The 24,985-nt window shown below is 50.6% G+C and overlaps 1 protein-coding gene across 2 annotated transcripts in view; it reads right to left on the bottom strand.

The window, feature by feature from the left end:
- Positions 1-6,653: 6,653 nt before the first annotated feature.
- Positions 6,654-24,985, bottom strand: part of CTIF (cap binding complex dependent translation initiation factor) — a 119,844-nt gene continuing 101,512 nt past the window's right edge. For both annotated transcript variants that reach the window (XM_066339757.1, XM_066339758.1), the window contains exons 10-11: positions 13,081-13,134; positions 6,654-11,218 (exon numbers count right to left, since the gene is read on the bottom strand). In XM_066339757.1, the coding sequence (XP_066195854.1) occupies positions 11,003-11,218; positions 13,081-13,134 (270 nt within the window). In that variant the 3' untranslated portion in view covers positions 6,654-11,002. The remainder of the gene's footprint in view (positions 11,219-13,080; positions 13,135-24,985) is intronic.

Genomic DNA, 24,985 nt, shown 5'->3' with positions numbered 1-24,985 from the left:
CCCACGGCTGGCTGTCCCCATGGATGGCTGTCCCCATGGACGGCTGTCCCCATGCCTGGCTGTCCCCTTGCCTGGCTGTCCCCACGGATGGCTGTCCCCACGGCTGGCTGTCCCCTTGCCTGGCTGTCCCCATGGCTGTCTGTCCCCATGGCTGTCTGTCCCCACGGCTGGCTGTCCCCTTGCCTGGCTGTCCCCATGCCTGGCTGTCCCCTTGCCTGGCTGTCCCCACGGATGGCTGTCCCCACGGCTGGCTGTCCCCATGCCTGGCTGTCCCCACGGCTGGCTGTCCCCATGGCTGGCTGTCCCCATGGATGGCTGTCCCCTTGCCTGGCTGTCCCCATGCCTGGCTGTCCCCACGGCTGGCTGTCCCCATGGATGGCTGTCCCCATGGACGGCTGTCCCCATGCCTGGCTGTCCCCTTGCCTGGCTGTCCCCACGGATGGCTGTCCCCACGGCTGGCTGTCCCCTTGCCTGGCTGTCCCCATGGCTGTCTGTCCCCATGGCTGTCTGTCCCCACGGCTGGCTGTCCCCTTGCCTGGCTGTCCCCATGCCTGGCTGTCCCCTTGCCTGGCTGTCCCCACGGATGGCTGTCCCCACGGCTGGCTGTCCCCATGGCTGTCTGTCCCCATGGCTGTCTGTCCCCACGGATGGCTGTCCCCATGGATGGCTGTCCCCTTGCCTGGCTGTCCCCATGGATGGCTGTCCCCACGGATGGCTGTCCCCACGGCTGGCTGTCCCCACGGCTGGCTGTCCCCATGGACGGCTGTCCCCATGGATGGCTGTCCCCATGGATGGCTGTCCCCATGCGTGGCTGTCCCCACGGCTGGCTGTCCCCACGGCTGGCTGTCCCCATGCCTGGCTGTCCCCACGGCTGGCTGTCCCCATAGATGGCTGTCCCCATGGATGGCTGTCCCCATGGATGGCTGTCCCCATGCCTGGCTGTCCCCACGGCTGGCTGTCCCCATAGATGGCTGTCCCCATGGATGGCTGTCCCCATGGATGGCTGTCCCCATGCCTGGCTGTCCCCACGGCTGGCTGTCCCCATGGATGGCTGTCCCCATGCCTGGCTGTCCCCACGGCTGGCTGTCCCCATAGATGGCTGTCCCCACGGATGGCTGTCCCCATGGATGGCTGTCCCCACAGCTGGCTGTCCCCACGGCTGGCTGTCCCCACGGATGGCTGTCCCCACGGCTGGCTGTCCCCACGGCTGGCTGTCCCCTTGCCTGGCTGTCCCCATGGCTGGTTGTCCCTACGGCTGACTGTCCCCATGGATTGCTGTCCCCATAGATGGCTGTCCCCATGGATGGCTGTCCCCACGGATGGCTGTCCCCACAGCTGGCTGTCCCCAGACACAGGCAGGGCCACCCTGGGCTGGGACAGATGATCTCCAAGGGACAACTGCTTGTCAGAGTGGTTTGTTTTTTCCCCATTGCTTCCCACTTAAATGCAGCACCACGGGAGCAACCAGAACTGGAGAATTAGGGGAGGATTTGGGAGACAAGGGGCTGTGCAGGGAGAGGTGGGAAGCACAAGAGGAGACGAGGCTCCCTGCAACCTCCTCCTGGAATTTTCAGGGGAACATGGGTGCTGGGGATTCCTAGTGGGATTTTGGGATGCAAATCCACTGCACCCCAGGGAAAAATGGAGGTTGTGGACTCCCCACCCCTGGGAAGGTTCCAGGCCAGGTTGGTTGGGCTTGGAGCAAACAATAGTGGAAACCATTCCTGCCCATGGCAGGGGGAGGAACGGGATAATCTCAAAGGTTCTTTCCAACCCAAAACCATTCTGTGATTCTATAGAGCTTGCAGAAAGAGCTAACACAGAGAAAACCCTTGTACAAGGTTCTGGGGACCTAAATGTGAACTGCAGGGAACTCAGGATGGTCACCTGTCCCCAAAAAGGTGAGTGCAGGTGGTGATTGGCTGAAGGACAGCTCATCTTTCCCAAGGAGCTGACACCCTCAGCTGTGGAAAGGGAGCTGAGGTGGCCAAAAGTGACAGCACAGAGCTGCAAACACAGAGGGAGCAAAGGGAAATAAAAATTACAGAGAGAGAACAAATGGAGGAAAAAAAAAAAAAAAAAGTAAATTGAGCTCAGAAGCAGAACTTAAGCAGCAGCATTGGGTTATTTGGGTTTAGTCCCCTTGGGAGAGCAGTGAGCCCCTGGAGCACCCTTCAACTGCTCAAAACCCAATGGAAATGCAATTTAATATAAAGAATATATACAGCTGGATGTGTCCACACAAAGATTGTAAAAGCTAATTGCAGTCACCACATGCAACACAATCCTCCCTGCCCCAAACACTTCATCACCCCTCCAAAAACAAGACTGCATTTATCTCTAAGAAATCAGCACAAACCCATGGTTTCCCAACAAATACCCTGCATTTTTGTGCTTGAAAAGAAGAGCAGAGCAGAGCAGCCCTGCTAACTGGGGGTTGGTTTCTTACACGAGTTGTAAAATCCAGCCCTGGGGAGAGAAGTTACCTTTGCTGTAAAACAATCTGCCGACTGGATTTCACAATCTTTGTCGTCTTTCTCTCCCCACAGCAATATTTTTACGGTGTTTGCCCTCAAACCAGTTTTTCATCAGCCAACGTGTAATTACCACCAGACAGGTTTTGGATAACCCATCCCCTGGTGCAGTTTTTTCCTCCCACCCTAATCTACCCAATCTTTCCAGCCTTGAAAAATGACCCCTTTTGGACCTCAAATTTTTAAATTATTATTTAAAAAAAAAAAAAAAAAAAAAAAAAAAGTCAATTTAAAATTGGTTTCTGAGCTTGAGCATTGCTAATCCCTGGAAATGTCCAAGGCCGGGTTGGATGGGGCTTGGAGCCACCTGGGACAGTGCAAGGTGTCCCTGCCCTTGGCAGGGGTCATGGAATGAGATGGTCTTTAAGGTTTCTTCCAACCCAAACCATTCTGAGGTTCCACGAATCTATGACCAACGCAGGGAGTAGTAAATGCTGATCAGGATTTATGGTAGGGTTTTATCCCAGGAAGGAAAAAAAAAAAAGTGCCAGTGACATAATTTGGCCGTGGCTGACAGATGGGACCTGGGGAAGCCCCAGCTCAGCTGACACCTGGCCATGGTGCTCTCACCCTGGCTCTGCATGTCTGATGCCAGAGCACAGGATTCTGTGCCAAGAAAGCTCAGGCTCCTGCAGAACTCACTGTTGTTGGTTTTAAAGGTAAAAGAGCACTCCTTGCTGCCCACCTCCACCCACGGCACAACAGCCAGAAGGAACTCCTCCCTGGTGCCTGCGTGAAGCAAGAGCAGGTAGGATTTGGATTGGGAAACCTGGGTGCTCCATCTGTAGCACCCTCCAAATAAAACCCAGGCTTGGTGCTGCCCGTGGAAGTGTGGAAATGGTCTTCATAACCACCCAGCTGGAATTTGCACAGGTTCTAGATGCCACAGAACCTCACGGACCACTGTCTTGGCCTGCCCACGGCCAAGGGGGATGGAATGAGATCATCTTTAAGGTCCCTTCCAACACAAATCATTCTGTGATTCCACGACCTGCCCTGCCCATGCAGACCCTCACTGCAGCCCAGTTCCTCACACAGCTGTTCCCACACTCCCACCAGTTGCAGGGATCTGCTCCAAAACCTGGATTGTGCTCGCAGCTCCACCACCAGCGACTGCTGTAGGGTCACCAGCACCACCAGCTGCTGTCCTACCCCATCCTCACACCGTAATTTAGGTTGGGAAAGCCTTCCAAGGTCAATGAGTCCAACCTATGACCAATCCCCACCTCGTTACCCAGCCAAGAGGGGCACGTCCTCTCATTCCTTGGGGCACTTCCAGGCATGGAAGGACACTTCCAGGACCCCACCTCCTCCTTGGGCAGCCCCTTCCAAAGCCTGACCACCCTTTCCATGGAGAAATTCTTCCTGATGTCCAGACTGAAGTCTTGGCTGCAAGGACGTATGTGTCAGGCATTTGGACATCAAGAATGACAGAGTGGGAGAGAAATGCTGATGGATTTTCCTCTGGCAGGGCTGGGAGGAGAGGGGCAGAGGCTGAAGCAAGCCCAGGACCATGGCAAAGGTGAATTCTCCCATCAGACCGTTGCCATCTCCTGGTTTTGCATCAGAAGTCATGGAAACTTCTGATCAGAAAGCTCCGTGGGAAGTTATTGAAAAAGGTCTGAGCTAATAAAATCCAATTTGTTTAAATGTTATTGCTACAGCAACACAGCATACATTGAAACAGAACACTTTGGTGAAAAACCGGGACGACTTATGACAGAACGCAATTCTGAAATCTGGGCATTTCTCTTGAGAGGGACTTTGCTTTTTTTTTTTTTTTTTTTTTTTTCCCATTGACTCTGGGCAGACAAAGCCAAACATCCATTTCTGGGACCACCCACCCTTGGGACCCCACACTCACCTGTACCAGCAAGGATAACCACAGTGACCCCTCCAAGAGGTACAGGCAAGGTCTGCACTCCTGAAAACATCTGCATCAGCGACTTACAGCCCAAGGATGCAGTATTTCTTGCACAAATATTTCTCTAGGAGTCCAGAGAAATCCTGGGGAGCAGGATAGAATCAAGCCAGGCTCAGCAGTCACATTTATGTAGTCACACAAGTCTCCAGCCTTAAAATTGGGGATCACAGTGTAGGATACAAAAGGAAGAGGCCACGGTCTTGTAATGTGCATTATTGTTCTAATATCACTGTTCTTCTTGCATCCCAAGCAATAATCACTTGAGCTACAGTCCAGCTGACAGAGCAACAATGCAGTTACATTACCTATCTTTGTTGCCCAATTTGCCACCAGCAGGAGCATTTAAAAACTCCCCTTAACACTCAGCAGAGATGTGGAGCTGCTGGAAGAGGAGAACGTCCTACATCCCGGCTATTTGCAGGTTTGCTGTGTTTTAGGGAAGCCAAACGATCTTACTCTGATCCATGGAGTCTTTATTTGCTGCTGTCTGGGTTTTTGGCAGACGTGAGGAATTCACAGAAATATTCCTGCATCTTGAAAGCTTAGTCTCTGTAGTGATGCCCATCCATCTGCTCCTAATCTTGTGTTACTGCAGGTTATTTTCTCATTTAATACATCTTGGTGGTCCCAGGGGCCCCAGGGATCGTCTCTGCTCCTGGCTTGTCTGCTCCCAGCCCAACTCCAGTGCTGATAAACTCTTCCCAGAGCTGCTCCAGATGCTCAAACCTCTGATTAAGAACAGGCCAAGCTCCAGCACCCAGAGCTGCAGGGTCTGGCTGCAGGTTGGGGCTCATGATGGGGATGTTTAGGGCTGGATCCTTGGAAAGGGTGGCACATGGCCAGCTATGGTGTTTCATAGAATCACAGAATGGTTTGGGTTAGAAGGGACCCCCTTGTTCCACCCCCTGGGATGGGGCAGGGACAACTTTCTTTATCCCAGGCTGCTCCAAACCCTGTCCAGCCTGTCCAGGGACACTGCCAGGGATCCAGGGGCAGCCACAGCTGCTCTGGGCACCCTGTGCCAGGGCCTCCCCACCCTCACAGCCACCAATTCCTTCCTAATTTCTGATCTAAATTCTAAATGCTCTTGAATCCAACCTCCTGAGGCTCAGCTTCAAGCCCATCGTTGCTGAGAGCAGAGGGGGAAGGTGAGGGCTGCAGGGAATGGGCACAGCTCTGGGGTCAAGACGCCTCCTCCAGTGATGATGGGACAGGCAGGGAGCTTCCCCAAAGCCCTGCCCTCTGGAGCAAACAGGTTTGCTCTGGGAAGGGATGACCCCTGGGCAATGTGGGCATCTGTGGTGCTCAGCTGTGTCCTGTGAGCCCCTGAGCTGAGAGGAGAAGATGCTCTGGCATGAGGGAACTGGAGGGGGAAGGATTGGAGGATTGGAGGTCTGGGGAAGGACAGGAATCTCCCTGTGGGATCTTGGTGGTGGTTCCACTCCTTGTTTCACCTTCCATCTTGGTTTTCCCCTCTCTTTTTATCTCCCTCAGGCCAGGAAAAGAGGCAGGCACTTCAGTAAGCCAAAAGTTAATTGTCTTGGGCTTGAGGAAGGTTTTCCAGAGGAGACCTTTGGAGTAAATCTGTTCTTTCTGAGATGGGCTCAGTTGGTCAGAGCCTGTTGTGGCTTCATCCCTGTGTGGGCTATTCACTGAAGAGTTGGACTTGATGGTCCTTGTGGGTCCCTTCCAGCTCAGAATAGTCTGTGATTTTGTGATAAACATCTGGAGTATAATTTTCAAAGACTATTTTTAACAGGCAGCATTGGTTGGCGAGCCCTTGCTGCTGCAGCACTGGGTGGAATGCACATGATTAAATGAGGGGGGTCCTCTAAAGACCCCCAGCCCAGCTGAGGTAGGACACAAAGAGGTGGGAAATTCGCTTTGGGCAGAGGATGAGGAGCAGGGCAGCTGTGGAGGCAGAGCAGGAGACTGCCTCAATCCACCATCCATTCCCACAAGACTTCACCCTCACCCCTGGGAGAAGTGACACGGACAGGGACCAACCCCCAGAGGAGGAGCAGCAGGATGTGACTGGTGCCAGGAGCACTGAGGTGTCCCCTCCTGAGCTGCATTTCCACCACGAGGGATATTCTGCTCACACCACCCACATATTCCTTTCCTTCCATCCTGAACTAAAGGATGGTCCCTCCCAGAGCAGGAGAAGCGACAGCGAGTACCCACAAAGAAATGGGGAAATGTCAAGCTTTAAACATTTATTACTCAGATGATGCATTTTATAGCATACAGTGGGTCTGGATGTTCTATAAACAAAGACTGAATTGCCACAAAGAGTTATGAGCTCCCTTGTTTTAACAGTCTCTGAAATGCTGAAAACGATGAGTTTGTGATTTCTCTAAGTATGAATATCTAGTCTTTACTCTCCCCAAACCCTTTTTCCTTTTTTTTTAATTTTTAAAAAAAGTTTTTTAAAGCGCTTAGTTTAACAAATATGATTAAATTAAAAACGTTGCTTTTTCAAATGCAAATAAATACATTAAAAAAAAAAAAAAAGAATTCTTAGCGTTAACTCTGTGTTCTGCAGGAAACCACAGCTCCCTTGGCTATTGACAGTGGACTTTGCAACGCTTAGTATCATTTCTTCTGAAAAAATACTGAAAATATCACCAGGACTGCCTAATAGCTAACACCAAGAAGAGCAAAATTAGTGTAAAGCCATAAAACACCCAGCAGGGAAATTTAAAAAAAAAAATCATATTTAAGATTTTGAGAGATCTCCAAGTGAGGGGTGTTATAAAAATAAGCACGAAAATAAATCATAAGTTATTCTGACAAGTTTTCTTTCAAAGCCATCAATCATGCCAAGAATAGATACTAATTAATCTCCTTCAGGGGAAGAGGGGAACCAAGCAAATCACTTACTTCTCCTTTTTTTTTCTTTTTCTCCCCATTTTTGTTTCACCTCCCATACACACGAGACTTCTAACGGCAGTGGAATCCCTCATGGGGAAACCAAGCAAGTCATTTTCTGTGTAGCAAAACCCATCAGTTTGGAAAGATTTTTTTTACCAGGAATGAGGTGAATAATAAGCTGGGGAGCCTGGCAGGGAGTCAGTAAACCTGCTCTGCATCCCAGGGCGGTGGGCACAGAGCTGATGCTGCAGCCCCTCGCCTCCACACCACCTTGAGGTTTGGCCCCACACACATTTGGCCAGAGAGGGTCATTTTCCCCTTTGCTGATGCAGTTGTATGGGGACAACACAGTAAAACCCCACACAGATACTTCTACTGAGCAGCAAAGATGGAATCTGGCTGATTTGGGGAGATGTAGCCGCTGGCTTTGCACCTAAAAAATACACGTTGGAGAATTACGCTCTTTGGCGATCGTTTGTGAAGTAAGCCAAAAGATTAAGGAAAAAAAAAAAGAAAAAGAGAGAGAGAGAGAGAAGAAAACACTCCAGGATCCCCAGGTGCTCTCACCCCCAAAAATTCCCCAGCGCTCTTCCCCATCCTGCCCATCAAATGTCCTCGTGGTGCCTCTTTTCCCAACACGGTACTCTGGTGAATGATGATGCCATGTGCCCGCCGGCTTCCTACTGATGGACTTCAGAAAGATAACCATGGGCAGCACGTAACTCTTGGGGAAAAAAAACCCCATTTTTGGTCAACATTTTGATTCTCGGACGTCAACAGAGCGACTGATGTATCACAGCAGTTAATGGCTGGATGAATGTAGGCTAATAGCAGAGATAAATGGCAAGACATTAAAAAATGACGGATTTCACGTAGAAGTTTTTCATTTCCAGTGTTGGAAGGGAAAGTCATGGGCCAAGCTTGGTCAGTGGGGGTTGCAGGATTGCCCCACAATGAGAAAACTGAATAAGCTCTCACAGCAGGTAGGGGTAGGGAAATGCTTTAGGAGAAATACTGCCCTGTGGCTTACACTTTGACTCTGAATTCCTCCTGATGCACTGATGGGTGAAAATTCAAGTTTTTAGAAATAAAATCCCCAATTATCTGTGTTTTTCTTTTCTTTTTTTTCTTCTTTCACTACATCCCAAGAAAAAAATTCTGTGGGAAGTGAGAAGCTGCAAAGGCCAGAGTGGCAGTCTGGATCACTTTTGGCAGGATCCCTGGCACCCCAACCCATCAGGTTGCAGTCCTTGCTATAGGACTTTTCTGTTCTTAAGAAAAAAAAAAAGACAACAACGACAAGACAAAACTGTTTTTCAGGCCTTCTCCCAGAAGATTGACACTCTGCCTGAGTGCACTGTGATGGGTGTTATATCCCCTTCTCCTCCACTCCTTGGGAATTCAGGGAGCAGAAAAAACAAAGAGCAATGGGCACAGCCCTGAGCCTTGTAATACTGGTGGGCTTTGCCATTTAAGTTCATCTGCTCGTTAATACTATCAAACCACATTGCCACTAACGAAGCTGACCCAACGCAAGGCGCCGTCACTGTGCGAAGCTCCTGGGCTCGAGTAAGTGAAGCAAAAGTTAATTTTTTCAAGACGATTCTAGTGAACTCAGCAGTCATTTATCTGCTTTTCAGGTAGATAAGAAAACTGCAGCTCCTGTTTCCAGCTCCTCTTGCTCCAAGTGCAGAATGAAAACTGGATCAGCAGGCAACTAGACGAAAATTCAGATAATATTGAACCGCAGCATCACGACTCTCACCCCCCTGCAATGCGTTTTCTGCTGAAAATCTCTGCCCTTTAAATTTTGCAGCAAAAGCTTCCTCCCCATCGCAGACAGACCAACACATTCATAAGGCACCCAAGAACATACTGCACATCCAAGGAGGTCGGGGTGAAATCTCTCTTCTCTGCAAGCCACCAGAAATGCAACGTTTTGCTTGGAAAAACGGGTTTCAGCTGCTGAGTTCAGGCCCAGCCTGCCTGGTCCGGAGTCCGTGTGCGCCATCCTCGTGGCACAAATTCTCTCATGGTAAAAGGAATAAACTGAACAGCGAGAAGAAACCAGGGTGGGCTGACAGGGTGTGCCTTCCTTGGCTCCTGCAGGCAGGATGGGGCAGCCTGCACCCTCGCCAGGCTTCACTAGAAAAAGCAGCTGGAGGGGTTTCCTAAGTCGAGGCGTTGCTGGATCAGCAAACCAGGAGCCCACCGTGTCTTCTTCATGATTCAGGCAGCGCCCCAGACCAGGCTCTCACCCTTGGGTGGCACCTCCCCACCATCCCCACAGCTGTCCTCTCCCTCGGGATGTTCCAGCACGGAGCCATGAAGGGATCCTGGAGCAACCTGGGGATCCCCCAGCACACTCTGCCTCTCTGAAGATGTCCCCCATCCCTCCACGGCACTGTGGCACTTACACCGAGCGTGGGACAGAGCTGCTCCTGCACACTGCACACCTAGGAACGCTGCATAGCAAACTCAGCTAGTTAGAGGCCAGGCTCAAAACTTCTATTTTTGGCTTTTTCTATTTTTCCCTCTTCATTTTTCCTCTTTTTTATTTTTATTTTTTTTTGCTATACGCTGCTTGTCTTCTCTTTACCAGTCTCCAAAGAACATCAAACCTTCATTTCTCCCTTGCCCTGTACATTATTAGGCCCAACTATAACAGGCCTGGATTTAAATGTATAATTACAACCATGACAGTAATAACAATAAAGCACTCCTTCAATGGAAAAAAAAAAATTACAAAAAAAAAAGTTAAATGATTATAGTGGCTGAGGAATAACGGCGACTTGAACAGCAAGAGCCACAGAATCCCCTATTTTTAGAGCCCCCAGCTCAAAGGACACATTTCTCAATCCACCGAGGAGGTTACTGGCAAGATGATGGTGGCTACGTAACTTCTGTGGTGGCTTTAGGACTTCTTTGAAACAATCCTTCTGCTTCAGCATCTTCACATAAGCCGTGACCCAGCTCGAGGGAAGGCGCTGCTCTCCCCGTCCCCGAGCTGCTCACAACTGTCTGTCCAACAACACGGTAAGATAAGGAGAAATTACGAATGCTCGAGAAGAAGAAAACCCAGTGCAAATAAGAAAGTCGTCCCGCTCTCCAATCTGCCTCTGGAGGGGTGGCGGGTAGGTGGGGGAACACACAGAAAGTCGAAAACAAGAGAAGGAGGGGGGGGACCTAACGCAAGCCCCGCTTGACAAAAGCCATCAATTACGAGTGTCTGGTGTAGTGTGTGCCTGGCTTTGTCCTCCCGAGACATCTGCTGCCTGCTGTCTCCTGCCAGTTGGCCAGGGCAAGGCAGGAGGACGGCGTGAAAACAATACTAGCCCCCACTTAGATTATTTTTTTTCTTCCCTCCTTTTCCAAATTCTCTGTCTTCTTTCGAAAGCCAAACAATAACCCGGCGGGATGCGCTGCTGCTGCTTGAGCAATGAGTTCAGAAAAAGAAACCCCTAAAACAAAACCACGGCAGGGAGGAGGGGTGGCACTTGGCGACGCGGCTGAAAAAGAAACATGCTGCTCCCTCCCCACCCCACGAACGTATTCTCGAGCATGCTGGGTTTGGTCTGCTGGGGGGATTTAAATCAGAAAAGCTCTTGCCGGGTCCTCTCAAGGCGCACGTCTTCTTCTCGTCCCTTACCACCCCACCTTGCCCTGCCCCTCAAGCCGTCAGTTTTTGGATGGTCTTGTTGTAGTACTGCGTGATCGTGGGCGTCAGGGGGTTCCAGTTGTTGGCATGCAGCTCGATGACCTCCAGCAGCAGGGACCTGGTCAGCATGGACTCGGAGGGACACAGCATCTTGTCGCGCGCTATCGCCAGCAGCTCCGTCATCATCTCGGGCAGCTGCTCCTCCAGCAGCCGGCCGGTGCTCTGCAGCTGTCAGGAGAAGAAGGGGTCAGCCATGGATTACTGATCCTTGTGGGTCCCTTCTAGCCTCAGACAGCCTAGGATTCTATCCCTCTGTGATGTTTAAATGCCCCTCCAGCTTTTTACGGACACCTCCCGTCCCCTTCGGTTCTGCCCTGCCTGGTGCAGGCGAGGTTAAACGCGTCGTGGCTTTTGAAAACCAAAACCACCCAGCAGCAGGCTCCAAGAGCTGAACACGAAGGGCGAGGTTTTCAAAAGCATCTGCACCAGGCTGCTGGAGGAGTGAATGGTTCAGCTCCCACTGACTTCAAAGGCAGCAGCGATGGATCGCTTTTGAAAAAAAAAAAAACAAAAAAACAACAAAACCCCACGTAAAAATCATGCTATTGTCAAAACAAAGTGCAGGCTGTGATGTGGTATTACTGCCTTCTACCTGGCCCTTCATTTACTCGCTGATTCAGAGCTCCCAGTGACTCCCAGTCATTAGCTGGAATAAGCAGAATGCTCCTGTGTGCATAACAAATCCTGCCCTGCCGAGATCTGCATTTATACCTGTCGTGCTGCTTTGGTGAAGACAGCCAAGGGCTTTTTCTAAAACAATTACTCCTTGGAGAGCCTCCATTGAGTAGCACAAGCCCTAAGTGGTTCCAAGAGAAAGCTCAAGCTTTGGACAGTGTTGAGTCCATGGGAGGCTCCCCAAAAGCAGACCTCCCCAAAAGTCTTCACATTAAAAATCAAATCCGCCTCCTCATCTCCTTTGCTGAATTTTAAACTATTCAGCCTGCAACTTCAACTGCTCTCTGCAAGAAAAGCATCTGTCCCCATGGGCCCATCACTTCCCCAAAAAAGCAACCAATAAAACTCTGCTATATTTCACAGGATTGTAGAAACAATTAGGTTGGAAGAGACCTCCAAGGTCACCGAGTCCAACTTGGGACTGATCAGCACCTTGTCAACTAGGCCAGAGCACTGAGTGCCATGTCCAGTCATTTGCCTCTCTGCAAAACTGCTGCTGAGCACAGCGAGTCATGGGGCAGCTTTTGGTCCAGTACAGCTGTTTCTGTGCTTAAAAACTTAATGGAGAGTGAGATTTGAGGGCGCCAGGGTCACACAATTTTGTGATGGGACCCCAGTTACCAAACTTCCTGCATCCATTTACATACATCGGGAGCCCAGTGACAGTCTCAAGGGCCATCTCTTATCTCACAGTGGTCTTCTGCCCTTGTTGCCCTTGTGAGACCTCACCTGGGGTCCTGAATCCAGCTCTGGGGTCCTCAGAACAGGAAGGACCTGCTGGAGTGAGGCCAAAGGAGGCCACGGAGATGCTGCCAGGGCTGGAGCCCCTCTGCTCTGGAGCCAGCCTGGGACACCTGGGGCTCTTCAGCTGCACAAGAGAAGCTCCAGGGAGAGCTCCCAGCCCCTGCCAGGGCCTCAAGGGGCTCCAGGAGAGCTGCAGAGGGGCTGGGGACAAGGCCTGCAGGGACAGGACACAGGGAATGGCTTCCCAGGGCCAGAGGGCAGGGCCAGCTGGGATCTGGGGAAGGAATTGGTGGCTGTGAGGGTGGGGAGGCCCTGGCACAGGGTGCCCAGAGCAGCTGTGGCTGCCCCTAGATCCCTGGCAATGTCCCTGGACAGGCTGGACAGGGCTGGGAGCAGCCTTGGGATCGGGGAAGTTGTTCATCATCATTGCAAAAGGGTGTTGGACTAAATCACCTCAAAAGGTCCCTTCCAACCCAAATAATTTCATCATTCCAAAACGCAGAGGCTACACAGCTATTGAAACATCCAACATCTGCTTTGACAGATGCATGGGCAAGGATGGAAAGGGCAAAGCAATGAGGATCAGGGCAGATGCAGAGGTGCTTCCATACCTCCATGGAGCAGCAAAGCACGGCATCTTCCTTCACATCCTGAGATTGCAACAACTGCAAAAGAGAGAAGAGACAAGCAGTGAGAAATGCATGATCTTCTTCAACCTCCTCTTCCCTTACAACTTTCCTTCTGTGTCTTTGTCCAGCTTGGCTTTTGACACTTCCAGGAGGAAAGTACACAAAATCAGAAGGAGGGGAGAAAACAGGCTGTCCACACAAAAATTTAAAGTAAGCAGTGACAAAACATGGGGTAAAATTTAGATTAACAACTTTCATAATAAATTTTGTTTAAGTTACATTGCTTTTTTTTATCCCATGGCAGGCAGTGAGAAAACACTCATTCTGCACACAGAGGGAATAAATGCAGCCATCAGTCAACAACACTGGGGAAGCACAGGTCTGGGAGCGGCTTTTTGGAAAGGAAGGATTCTGCCACCCACCCCTGAACCTCTCCATCCCCGTGGTCTGACAGCCACAAAACTGCCTGAGTTACATCCAATTAATTGTAATTAATAGGGCTCCCTCTGGGCTGACTGCACAGTGGTGCAAAGGCAAAAGGTGCCAATGAAACTATGGAGTCTCAGGTGCACCAATTCCAGCCCTGCTCTGCTCTCCATGAACTCTGTGCTTCAAACACCAGCCTGCAAGCAGGAACAGCTTTCAGGAAAGACCCAAAATGTTGCTGGGCATGGCATGGGATGGTGCAGGAAGACGCTCATCTCTCTTGTTTCAGACACAGGGTGTGCAACAAGGGTCAACAGCTCCACCTGACAACGGTGAGGTGTAGCACCTCAGCATGTCTCACCCCACAGACACTGAAACCATGAACGAGGACCCTCAAACCAAGACTGAAAATATTTTCCTTTGTTCTCATCTTTATGGCAATTACAGGTACTGGCAACACTTGAAGCTATAGCCACTTCCATCCCATGACTTTGGGATGAACAAGTCCTGTTGGCCCTGAGTTAATCCCTGTGTGCAGTGACCACTGAGCAAAAGGAAAAAAAAAGTAGGGAAAATCGGCTTCACTATTATCTGAAATTCATTACAGAGAAGCAGACTTTTTAAAAGCAATTGAACTGATTAAAACTGCCCATATAAAAATTGCTCAGTGTAATTAAATGTTATTCCAAAGTCACATCCGTTAGCTAAAATCAGAATTGTGACTCTAGACCTTATCATCTCTCCTTCACACTCTTGTTTTTCCATGTTTCTTTTCCTCTACAAATAGATATCCGTTTCTTTACCAGCTCCACACTAGTTGGAAAATAGACAGGGAAAAGAGAAGAGGCAATGCAAGGAATTGTCACTGCTCTCAGAGTTTTGTCTTCACTGGCTTCTGTTTTTGGCAAACAGCAGGTTGTTCTCTTTGAAGATGGTGTTCACAGCATCTCAACGTGCATGTTGTCCATTGGTTTTATCTCTCGTTAGCCAAAGCTTCAGCCAGGGTTTTGAAATCATGCAACGGATTTTTTTTCTCTCCCCTTCCCAGTTTATCTTTCTGCTAAGTTGTTTGGAAAATGTTAGTCAAGCCTCATGCTCTGAGATAAGCTCTCACAAACAGTTCAGATTCTTCACAAGAAAACATGAGATTATTTCAAACCCAACACCGACAACAAAAAACTAAGATCAGTTAGGGAAAAATATAAACAGGCAGTAGACCAGATATTCCCTCCTGGGGTATTTAGCTCATGAGCATGGCATGAACCAGGGCTGCAAATAAAGTAACAGACAATACTTTTTAAAAACACCTTTCTTATTTTTGGTATTCTTTAGGAAAAAACCGAACATGAAAACTAAAGCATGAAAGTAGAGTTAGGACGGACTCCAGCTCTTCCTCTGCCATGGTCTCCTCAGTGACCCTGCCCAGGATATGTGGTCATAGAAAGGCTGCAACTTCACTGTCTCCAGCTTCCCACACACAGGGTTGGGACACGCTTCCCTACCTCAAAAGGTGTTTGTGAGGATGAACATGTCCCTGTCAATTGCTCAGATCCTTGGCTAATGAGGAACAGTCTCACCTCCCTGTGATGAAACAGAGAACACATCCTACCCCCAGCCCTGGGCAGGCACCCTCCAAATTCACGCTGCCCTCATGGACACCACTGGATGTGACTTGGCTGAACAAGGAGACTCTGGGCTCCAATGTCTCCATCAGGTGCTCCACCTTGTCCATGGAGACACCACGTTCTCCACCTTGTCCATGGTGACACCACGTTCTCCACCTTGTCCATGGAGACACCACGTTCTCCACCTTGTCCATGGCGACACCATGTGCTCCACCTTGTCCATGGTGACACCACGTTCTCCACCTTGTCCATGGAGACACCACGTTCTCCACCTTGTCCATGGAGACACCACATTCTCCACCTTGTCCATCCAGCTACCATGCACTGACTGCATCCAGGACCCATCAGCTCCATTGCTCCAGAGGCACCACCATCCATCCACGTGCCCCACCTCATCCACCCAAGTAAACATGCTCCACTGCTCCATCAGGGTGCCATGAGATAGCACTTTGAAGCACTACAGGATGGGGAGGCCCACAGCCTGCCCACCAAGCCCAGGCACAGCCCTGGGTGTGAGGGGACAGCCCAGCAGTGAGATCCTGGAGAACCAGAGTCCAAATCCATGGCCACAGATGGCTGCCTTGCCAACAGTGCAGCAGACTGAAGCCTGGAGGATCAGAACCATGTCAGTTTCTCTGCATGTTGCTGATTATGTTTGTAGTGAGCTGGGGTGTAGGCACTATCTGCTTCTGACCCCCGCATGACAGGGCAGGAGATCAGGGAACCTGGCACGGGCACTGAACCTTGTTGACTGCAAAACTTGTGCTGCCTGGGGTCCCACCATGGATGTCCTCTCCCAACAATGACAACTTGCATGTATTTCTCAAAGGGTATTTCATCCCCACGTGAGCACCAGGCACTCAAAGCACCGGGATGGCTCCTTCAGCCAGAGCACAGTGCTTCCCAAAGCTCTGTGACCCCTGAGTCAGACCTGACCAGGGCGGCAAGAAAAAAACAGTGAAAATGTTTTGAGAGCTCCGGGGAAATCACAGCCCTAAAGTCCCAGCACTCGTGTGACCACCCAGCCAACTGCCTTCACTGTTTGCAATCTAATTCATATTTACTTAAAATATTTTAAGGTAAACACTCTATACCCATTAAATTAGCACTCCCACATTGGAATTATTATTTTATTTAACTATTTATAGCTGCTCCTCCCTGCTGCGTGCCTCTGCTCAACTCCCACTATGAGCACCATCCCATCCCTCCTCTCCACCAGGTTCCCACAGGGTTCAAACCTGCTGGTGGATGTGGACGAGGGATCTGAAAGAGGAGCATGAGGCAGACAACAGGGCAGGTGAGCTGGGACTCACGCGCTCCTGGGTTTAACCTGTAATCATCCCCCGGAGGCTGGGGCTGTCTGCGAGAAAAACTTCCCTTTGCTCTCCAGCCGGTTTCCCCTGTATCGGGCGAAGCCGGGCAATGAAAGCAGCAGTTCCTGCTGGAAAGCAGACAAAGAGTCTGCCTGATTTCCTAAGAGAGGAGGCTGCATGCCAGAATCTGCCCGGCCAGTCATATAATACCCAGCCCTCAGTTGCGAAAGGCTTCTCACTTTTGTTTCTGGTGCTGGACTTGCTGCCTTGCAGACTGGTGCAAGATATCAGGCGCCTTCTCGTTCAAATTCCTGTGTCACTCCAAGAGACGAGCACTGGGCAAGGTCCTCTGCAGAGCCACTGTACCCAGCTGGGCTTCGGGTACCAGATATTTGCATAAGCAACCCAAAGTAAGTTTTAAGGTCTGCTCCTGGAAGTGCTGTGTGTTGAGGGGAGTTGCAGTGCCCTGCAGCTTGGTTCTTGGTTTCCATGGCATGCTATTAAGGTCCATCTCCCCTGGCTTCCATGGCTCTAGAACCTTCTCTTCAAATCTTTGCAGAGATAAGCATCGTAAAGCACATGGGGTGGACATGCAGACATGGCTGAAGGACCAAAGGAGCCCTAAAAATCTGTGATTTTTGATCTGTGCCTCACCACAGACAGAGCCAGTTTGGTCCTCCTGAACAGCAAAGGATGCATGTGTACAGGGTGCAGACCATCAAGAGCAACCCAAAAAGTGAAGACAGTGGGAGTCACCCCAAATATTTGGGTTTATTATCTGCTTTCTGAGATCACCCGGCCTGTTGAGAAGCTGAAGTGCTTACTTGGTATTCTCAAGGGTACCCACACCACGAGGAGCACAGGAGAACCCGCCCCACCGCCCCTTATCACCAAACCACGCAGGTTTAATTGTGTTCTTCAGCAATTCTCCCCAGGAGATGGGGTGGGAGCAGCCCAATGCACGCATCACCCTTTCCAGATGCAAAGATACTTCTCCTGCAAGGCGTAGTGCTAATTACTGCGTGCCATATCGCTTGCAAAATGACAGACAAGCAATGCTGGCCACTAACTACCCCTTACGATGCTTTGGGGATGACTCCAGCGTGAGAGTGGAAGAAACCTCTGGTATCCAGAGCCATGGAGAGGCTGGGGTGAGACCCAGGGAAAGGTGGGGTGACCACAGCCCACGCGCCGCTCGCCGATGGGCATCCCGGGTTCACACATCCTGGGGCAACACACACGGACACCCAGGCAGCCCCGGGCCTGAGGCTGCCCACAGGTATGCTTCTCATCCACACCTGGGTCACGAGGAGGTGCCTCCCAGTATTCCCCCCGCTCCCAGGGACTGTGGAGCATCACCTCAGGGGAAAATGGAGACGGGTTTCCCTGAGGAAGTGGAAGATCGGTTATTTGTGCCCCTCGGAGCTTAAGCAGGGTGGGCATACTGTACTGGAAGTGTGGGAGAGATGGTGGTTCCCAGTCCTGCTTTTAACCAGAGAGGGATTTGGGAAGGGCCGTGATGGACTTGTCCTCTGACAAATGGATCTGCTCCAGCTCTGGGTTTGGATCATCACGGAGAGCCCCTTACGAAGGGAGCTTATAAGACTAAGCTTTTAGGAGGGACTCTAGTTTTTATCTAAAAAAGGAGTGATTCAGACTAAATAGATGGAAGAATTTATTTATAATGAGAGTGGTCAGACCCTGGCACAGGTTTCCCAGAGAAACTGTGGCTGCCCCATCCCTGGCAGTGTCCCAGGCCAGGTTGGATGGACTTGGAGCAACCTGGGGTAGTGGAAGGTGTCCTTGCCCATGGTAGAGGGTGGAATGGATAAGCATTAAAGGTCCCTTCCACCCCAAAGCATTCTATGTTTTTGTGATCATCCCCTACATCTGACAATGCAGTTCAGATACTAACACAGCTCTGCAGGCAGTCTTAGTGCTCTGGTGGACCACAGATGGGGAACTCCTGCTCCCAAAACTTCCTGGAATCCCACAGTCTGCTAGGTGGGTCCTCCTGGACTCTCCTGGGTCCAGGCCAATTCTGCTTCACGGACTCTGCAGACATACATCAATAGCAATTTTCTGCCCTTCCAGCAACCCCTTACTGACCTATTGTCACAAGTCCTTAAGGAAGATGCCTGAGATAAGATGGATGGGACTGGATGGCTCTGGATGGGGACACTCACACACTTCTCTGAGACACAGGCAGTGGCACAGCTCCACTTTTCCTCTTGTCACAGGACACAGGGTGGTGAAAGCAGCCAGGACTTGGGAAAACGCAAAGTACAAACAAGGTTGTGGGGACGAGTGATTGCAAAATGCCCCACCACAGGGCCAGTTTCAGGATTTCTACCATCAGGGGTATCAACTCCTTGACCCAGGACATCAGAAGGTCAGCTGAGCTCATCCTGTGCCCACCAAGCTGTGCCAGTACCACCTCCTCTGGAGGGGTACAGAGTCCCTCCCTGGGAGTGAGGGAAGTCAGATGAGACTGGCTTTCTCTGGAGAAGAAACAAGCGAGCACAAGGAAACAGACTTCTAGAAGCTCACATCTTTTTTGCTCACCCATTTGATGCTGAGGTTGCACACACCCAAACACAAAGTCTTGGGGAAAACCTTTCCCCAAAAAACCACAGCTGAGCTGTTTGAGAGAGTCTGTGTCCAGCTCCTTTGCACCAGCAATGGTGCCTCTCTCCCCATTCTCTTCTGCCCACACCTCTCTGGGGATCTGGGAAATCTTCAAGGCTACAGAAGATGTACAAGGTGACACCAGACTGTGTGTCTCACGGAGGGAATACTCTTTCCAGTTGCCTGACAGGGATGTTGTGGTCTCAGCCTGGGTGAGAAGGCCTGACAGCAGCTCCTGCTGCTCTGTTAGGAAGAGGCCACCAGCACAGGCCACTGCTGACCCCATGAGCAGCTGCATCAGAGCCATGTCCATAGCAGACATGTTCTCTAATATATTCTGGACAACCTAAATGAGTTTTGCTGGCACCAGCTCCTTTTACATTGATGTGCTCCTCTCAGCTCAGGAGGAGACTTCTCCTATTACACAACCAGGACTCCCTGGGAGGATGGTAAGAAGAGATTAGTTTGTTTATTGCATTGAGTAAACCAAAATGTTGGTTATCCTCCTTGTCAGGCTCCTGAGGAACTCAGAGATACTTAACAGCAAATTGAATTAAGGCCAGAGGAACAAAATCCTGTACCCAGCCGTGGGAAACTCCTCCTACTCCTTTCCACTGTAGACAAGGGAAACCATGAAACACTACACTCTCTCTCCCCGGATTTGGAATGGCAGAAGAAATTCCTGCGAAGATGGAAACCATTAAGAGGCAATTACTGGAGACAATGATGAAGAAAATTTGGTCACTCATCAACCCAGACGCTGCAATACGACAGTAGCCTGGTGGTTACACATCCCCTGGCTGGAGGTGGACCTCCAGGACCCGAAGGTGAGCAGGGCAGAAGACCAGAGCCACCCGGTCTGGGTGCACAGGGAGTTCAAGCCACCCAGACGACTGGCTTCATCCTGCCCGTCCGAAGACATAATAACCCTGGGAGAGGAGGATGTGATCTCATCCCAAGGGTCCCGGGGAAACACAAAACATGGAAAGAAACAGTGGCGAGACCATGGTGCTTGATTGCAGCGGGCTCCACCCTGGCTGGCCGGAGGCTCTGCGCTTTCCTGGCTCTGCAGAGGCAGCGAGAGCGCAGCGGCAGACGCAAATAGTTGTGTTTACATCCCATTGAAAGGGTTTTTGGGAACTAACAATGCCTGCTACGGAGGGTGAGGGAGAAAAACAAAGCCACGCGAGGAGGAGGGACCATCCTGTGAGATGGTATCTGACTTCACTTCTTTATCTGCACAAATTGCTTCCTCTGCCTTCTCCACGGGTCCCAGAGAAATGAGGGTGGCATTTTCCCTCCTCTTAAATGCTGTATTTAAGACACAACATCACGGTTTTAGTGCTGGGACTAAAAGAGTCCTGTGGCTTTCCAAGAAGATGTTCCTGCACATAAAATACTCAGCAGGGCAGATGGGCTTACAAAGCACTGGGCAGCCCTCCTTGGTTTGGCCTGTCCTCATCTGCTCCCAAATAACACCTGACCTCCTCCACCTTAATATGTCCTTTGATCAAAATGACCAGGATTAAAGGAAATCTGCTGTTTCCCAAACAAGCTGCATTGATGGGAGTGTTTTTGCCAGCACAGCTACGGGGGTCTGGGGGCGTGGGATCTTTCTGCGTGGTTAATTAATTTTTATGTATGGCAGGCACAGAGGTTGCAGGGACATCCACCCCTGCCCTGCCTGGTCCTACAGACAGACATCCACCCTTGCTCTTTGCAGACTCTGCTCCTTCACTCTGCCTCAAGTCATGGCCCTGGAAGTCCATATCCTCTTTATACCCACACACCCCACTTGCTCCAAATCCCAGACCTTCCTCCCAGATCTTCCATGTCTTCAATCTGCATCTCCTGGACTCCCAAGAAAATTCCCCACTTTTTCTCCTCATTTCTCCTTCCTCATGGTGTCCCTGATGCCCATTCCCTCTTTTTCACTCCTTCTCTGAAATCCCTTCCCACCCATTCCCACAGTCCTCATTCCTCCTCTGTCCTTTTCCCAGACAAAACACTTCCCAGTTTGTCCCAGTCCCACTGGACTGGAGACCAAGCCTTTGATTTTTTTGCAGAAGCAGACAGGAGGACTAGAAGGGGACTGTGAGGATGTAAGCCCCCTACTTCATAAAGGACATATTTTCTCTGTTCAGATCTGGCCTCATGGAGCTTCCTGAGTGGAAGTGCATTGTGGGGTCAAGATCCAACCCCCCTGGTGCCTTTGCTCATTTGATAAAGCAAAAATTCTGTTTCATTCGCTGACTCGGAGAATAATATTAAAAATCCTAGCGTCTCATTATACTGTCAAAGACCCTTTCTTCAGCTCAGAAGGCTGATGCTTTTTAAAAAGTGAGAGTGATTAACAAAACCCAACACAGCCCACGTTAAAAGATACAATTTTCTTTTCCAAAGAGCACCACCCTCCTTGCTCATCCGACTGCAGCCGGGAAGGTTTTCCTTTTTCTTCCTCTGAAGGAGACAGTGAAAAGGCAGTGCCCTCTTGAAGTTCAGACGTTAATTACCGTGTTAGAATATTTTGCTAAATTACGCAGCATGGCCCCAGGAGATAACAGGCACTAAGAGAAGGGAGGGGAGTGGATACCCGTCTACTCGCTGCACCGCAGACTCAGACGTGGGGGGAAGGCAATTAGACAGGGAGTATTTATCCTCCCTGCACCACCACCCCGAGGCTTTCAGTTAGCAGCGTGTACCAAGGCAGGGAAGCGATGGGAGCGTGCCAAGATTTTAAACGATGCTGAAATGGGACTGTCTCTGCCAACCAGACTGGAGGTAGGAGACAACTCCTGCAGAGAAGCAACTGTCCTGCCTGCTGCCAGCCTGCTGGGTCTGATCCCTGCTGATTCACAGCGCCTGGGAGCTGTGAACCCAGGTCCCCAGGGTTGGTATTAGGACCCTAAATCATCTGTCCTGGGTCAGGCCAATGCCTGCATGCCTCTTAAGGGGATGCCCCTGAGGCACACACCCAGCCTCAGAAGGAATAACCCCCCCAAACTGGAGGGATCTCCATGAATTGGTCCTGCAGCCTCCTGCACGAAGGAGTTTTGCCGTTTAATTAAGCCTTTCTGTGATGAGGTGCTTCCTGGGATTTGCTCTGGACCTGCCCCAACAGCCCTGTCCGAGGCTCCGAGTGAGATGGTGCCAAGGCAGCTCCCTGTTATCCCTGATATCCAGTCCCTTTGTACCCAAGCCAGGACAACCAGATGGGTAAAAAAATGGGTTAGATGGTTGGGCTCAGAGGGTTGTAGCCATTGGGTTCCAACCCAACTCTGCCTGAAGGCCAGAGATGATGAACAACTACCAAGTTTTTATCCCAGGACCTGCCCTATTCAGCATCCTTATCTGTGACCCCGAGGAGGAGAGGAGTGCAATCTTGTTAATTCTGGAAGTTGACAGCAAGTTTGGGATGAAATGTATTCAAGGAGCTTCCAGTGAGAGGGACCTCAGTGGGGTGAAGCAAAATGTCAAGAGAAAGCTTAAAACTTTCAACAAAAGATGATCCCTGTGCAGAAGAGCAGAGTGACATAGGTAAGGGGTGGGATAGTTATTACGAGGTGTGAGGGGGGCAGAGCTCTCCCTGTGCTGCCTGCTCCTGTGGGACACCAGCTGGTGAGGTGCCTCCAGGGACCACAGTGGCATTATTACCACATGGCATCGGCTTCAGCCTGAGTCCCTGGAGCCAGTTTTTCCACCTCCCTGCTCTGCTGCCATAGGTGACTGCTCAGGTTACCTGGCTGTTAAATGGCATTGTAAAAACAAACAAACGCATCCAAAGCAGCACTTGGCACCAAACACCTGGGCTGGAAGTGGCTGCTCCTGGCAGGGGGCTGTCAGGGTGGTGGCAGCTCCCAGCCCCAGGGGCACCTCCAGGGTTGGTGCCCCAACAACATCCGCCGAGGATGAGACACACACCAGAGGAGGCAAACCTTCCAAGGGCACTCAACAGCCACACTGGATGATCCCTCCTTCCCTGCAGACCTCAGATGTCACCTAGAACTGGGCTGAGCCCCTCAGCATCCAGTCCTAATGTTCTCCCTCCCCAGCAGCACCAGGGGATGAAACTGGGAGGGCACTGAGCCGGGGTGGCCCATGGCCACCCTGCTGACTCACACACAGACATGGGAGCACAGAGCTGGATGAGGGACAGCCAGCTCCAGCCGTGCTTAGGGAAGAGCTAAGGAAGGCAAAAAGTGGTGACAATCAGTGAACAATAGATGGCAAATAATATTATTTATTATCTCCACATCTTCAGTAGCCACGGGGCACTTCTTGCACCGCACACAGGGCTCTCTGATGGTTCAACTGACATTTGCTGCTCCCTAGACTTAACCACCCATTTTCTCCATTTTGCTGACTCTGCTGAAGGCCACAGAACAGAACAAATATGGTCAGGCTGCAAGAACCAAAGTCCCTAGGTTATTCTTCTGGTTTTAGTTGGTTTTGGGGGACATGCAACATGAAGCATTCTTGGAGCATGGCTCAGCATGGTCTTTGGTGTTTGGATGTGGGGCAGAGGCTTTGAAGCAGGAAAGATGTCAGTATGTTCACTTCTCATCATCCTGGAAGGAGATGTTCAGGGACAAATTTCGAGTGGTTTTGTGAAATAAACTGAGGCTAGAGTCGAGAGGGCTATAGGGCTGGAAGGAGTAAGTGGGACATCACTCCCACTTAAGACCATCATGCACAGGAGACAGGACAAATACTGCTCAGAGTGTTTCCACCAGATAAAAGGCTCCTGCAGGAACACGGTCTTGCCTGATGCCACCACTGGTCCCAAGTGAAAACAGCCAGGTCTGGAAGCAGCAAGGAGCAAACCCACAGTGCCCTGGCTGCAGCACAACCATCCCTGGGGAAAGCCTTTATCCCAGGAACAATGCCCTCTTCCAGCTCGCCCTCGATTCCCCGAAGCTCTGAAGGAAGAATAGGAGGAAAGCGCTTTTATTTCTATTTAACATCTCTGCTTTGTTATTCTTTTCCCAGGCTTCCCAGATTTGAGGGCTGCAACAGTCCTCTCATTTTCATCTGCAAAGTGCTCTCCTCTTTTCCCCAGCTGTCTCTAGGTCTGATCTTTGGGCTGATCTTGGGTATCCATTGCCCTGCTCCAACCTAAAATATGCACTGTTCCAAGCAGAAAAACATGTTCTGGTCCAAACTACCACCCAAACGCACTGTGCTCCATGAAACCATTTTGATGAGAGCTGGATCCACCTTTTACTTCCCTTGGCAAATCCTCTCTTTGCCTAAAATCCCAGCACTGACCTCACCAGACACTTCCAACCTGCACAAACCCCACCCCAAAACCCTCAGAACAGTTGTGAAAATTAGTCCTTTTCACTTTGTAGGGATTCTGGTCCTGGGTGATGCCGTCACAGTGTTGGATTTGATGCCAGACCCCCTTGCTTCTCCCTCCATCTCAAGCTCAGGTGATGGAGGAGGATGCAGCAGATTCCCTTGGGATGGGGATTTGGTGTGGACTGTGTTTGTCCTTTGGCTCCCAAAGCACTGCCTGGCAGCTCTGACCCAAATTTCCCTTGGCATGGTTAAACACCCACTGCTGTGTCTGACAGGCAGGACAGTGATGGGTGCAGGGTCGATCAGCCAGCAAACCCCAGCATTTATCACTCCAGCCTCGCCTGAAATGAACTTGTCTTGTATTTATTATTTTTTCCCCAGCCCACAAAACCAACTCATCCACACTGATCGATAAATAGCGCTGGCATTGTCACCCAATGCTCCAGCCATGTCCCCAGCTCCTCCCCACCCAGCACTGATGTCCTCATGGCCACCCTCACTCCCTCACACCCAGCTAATGATGGTGTGAATTAGCTTTTATTTGGGGAGGGAAAGCAGCTGATAGAGGAAGCTTTGCAGGGGGAAGGGAAGAGA

The sequence above is a fragment of the Sylvia atricapilla genome, chromosome Z (assembly GCF_009819655.1).
Source record: "Sylvia atricapilla isolate bSylAtr1 chromosome Z, bSylAtr1.pri, whole genome shotgun sequence".
In the NCBI taxonomy this organism is placed as follows: Eukaryota; Metazoa; Chordata; class Aves; order Passeriformes; family Sylviidae; genus Sylvia; species Sylvia atricapilla.
The sequence above is the reverse complement of the archived record's forward strand: the minus strand, read 5'-3'. Positions and strand labels throughout refer to the sequence as shown.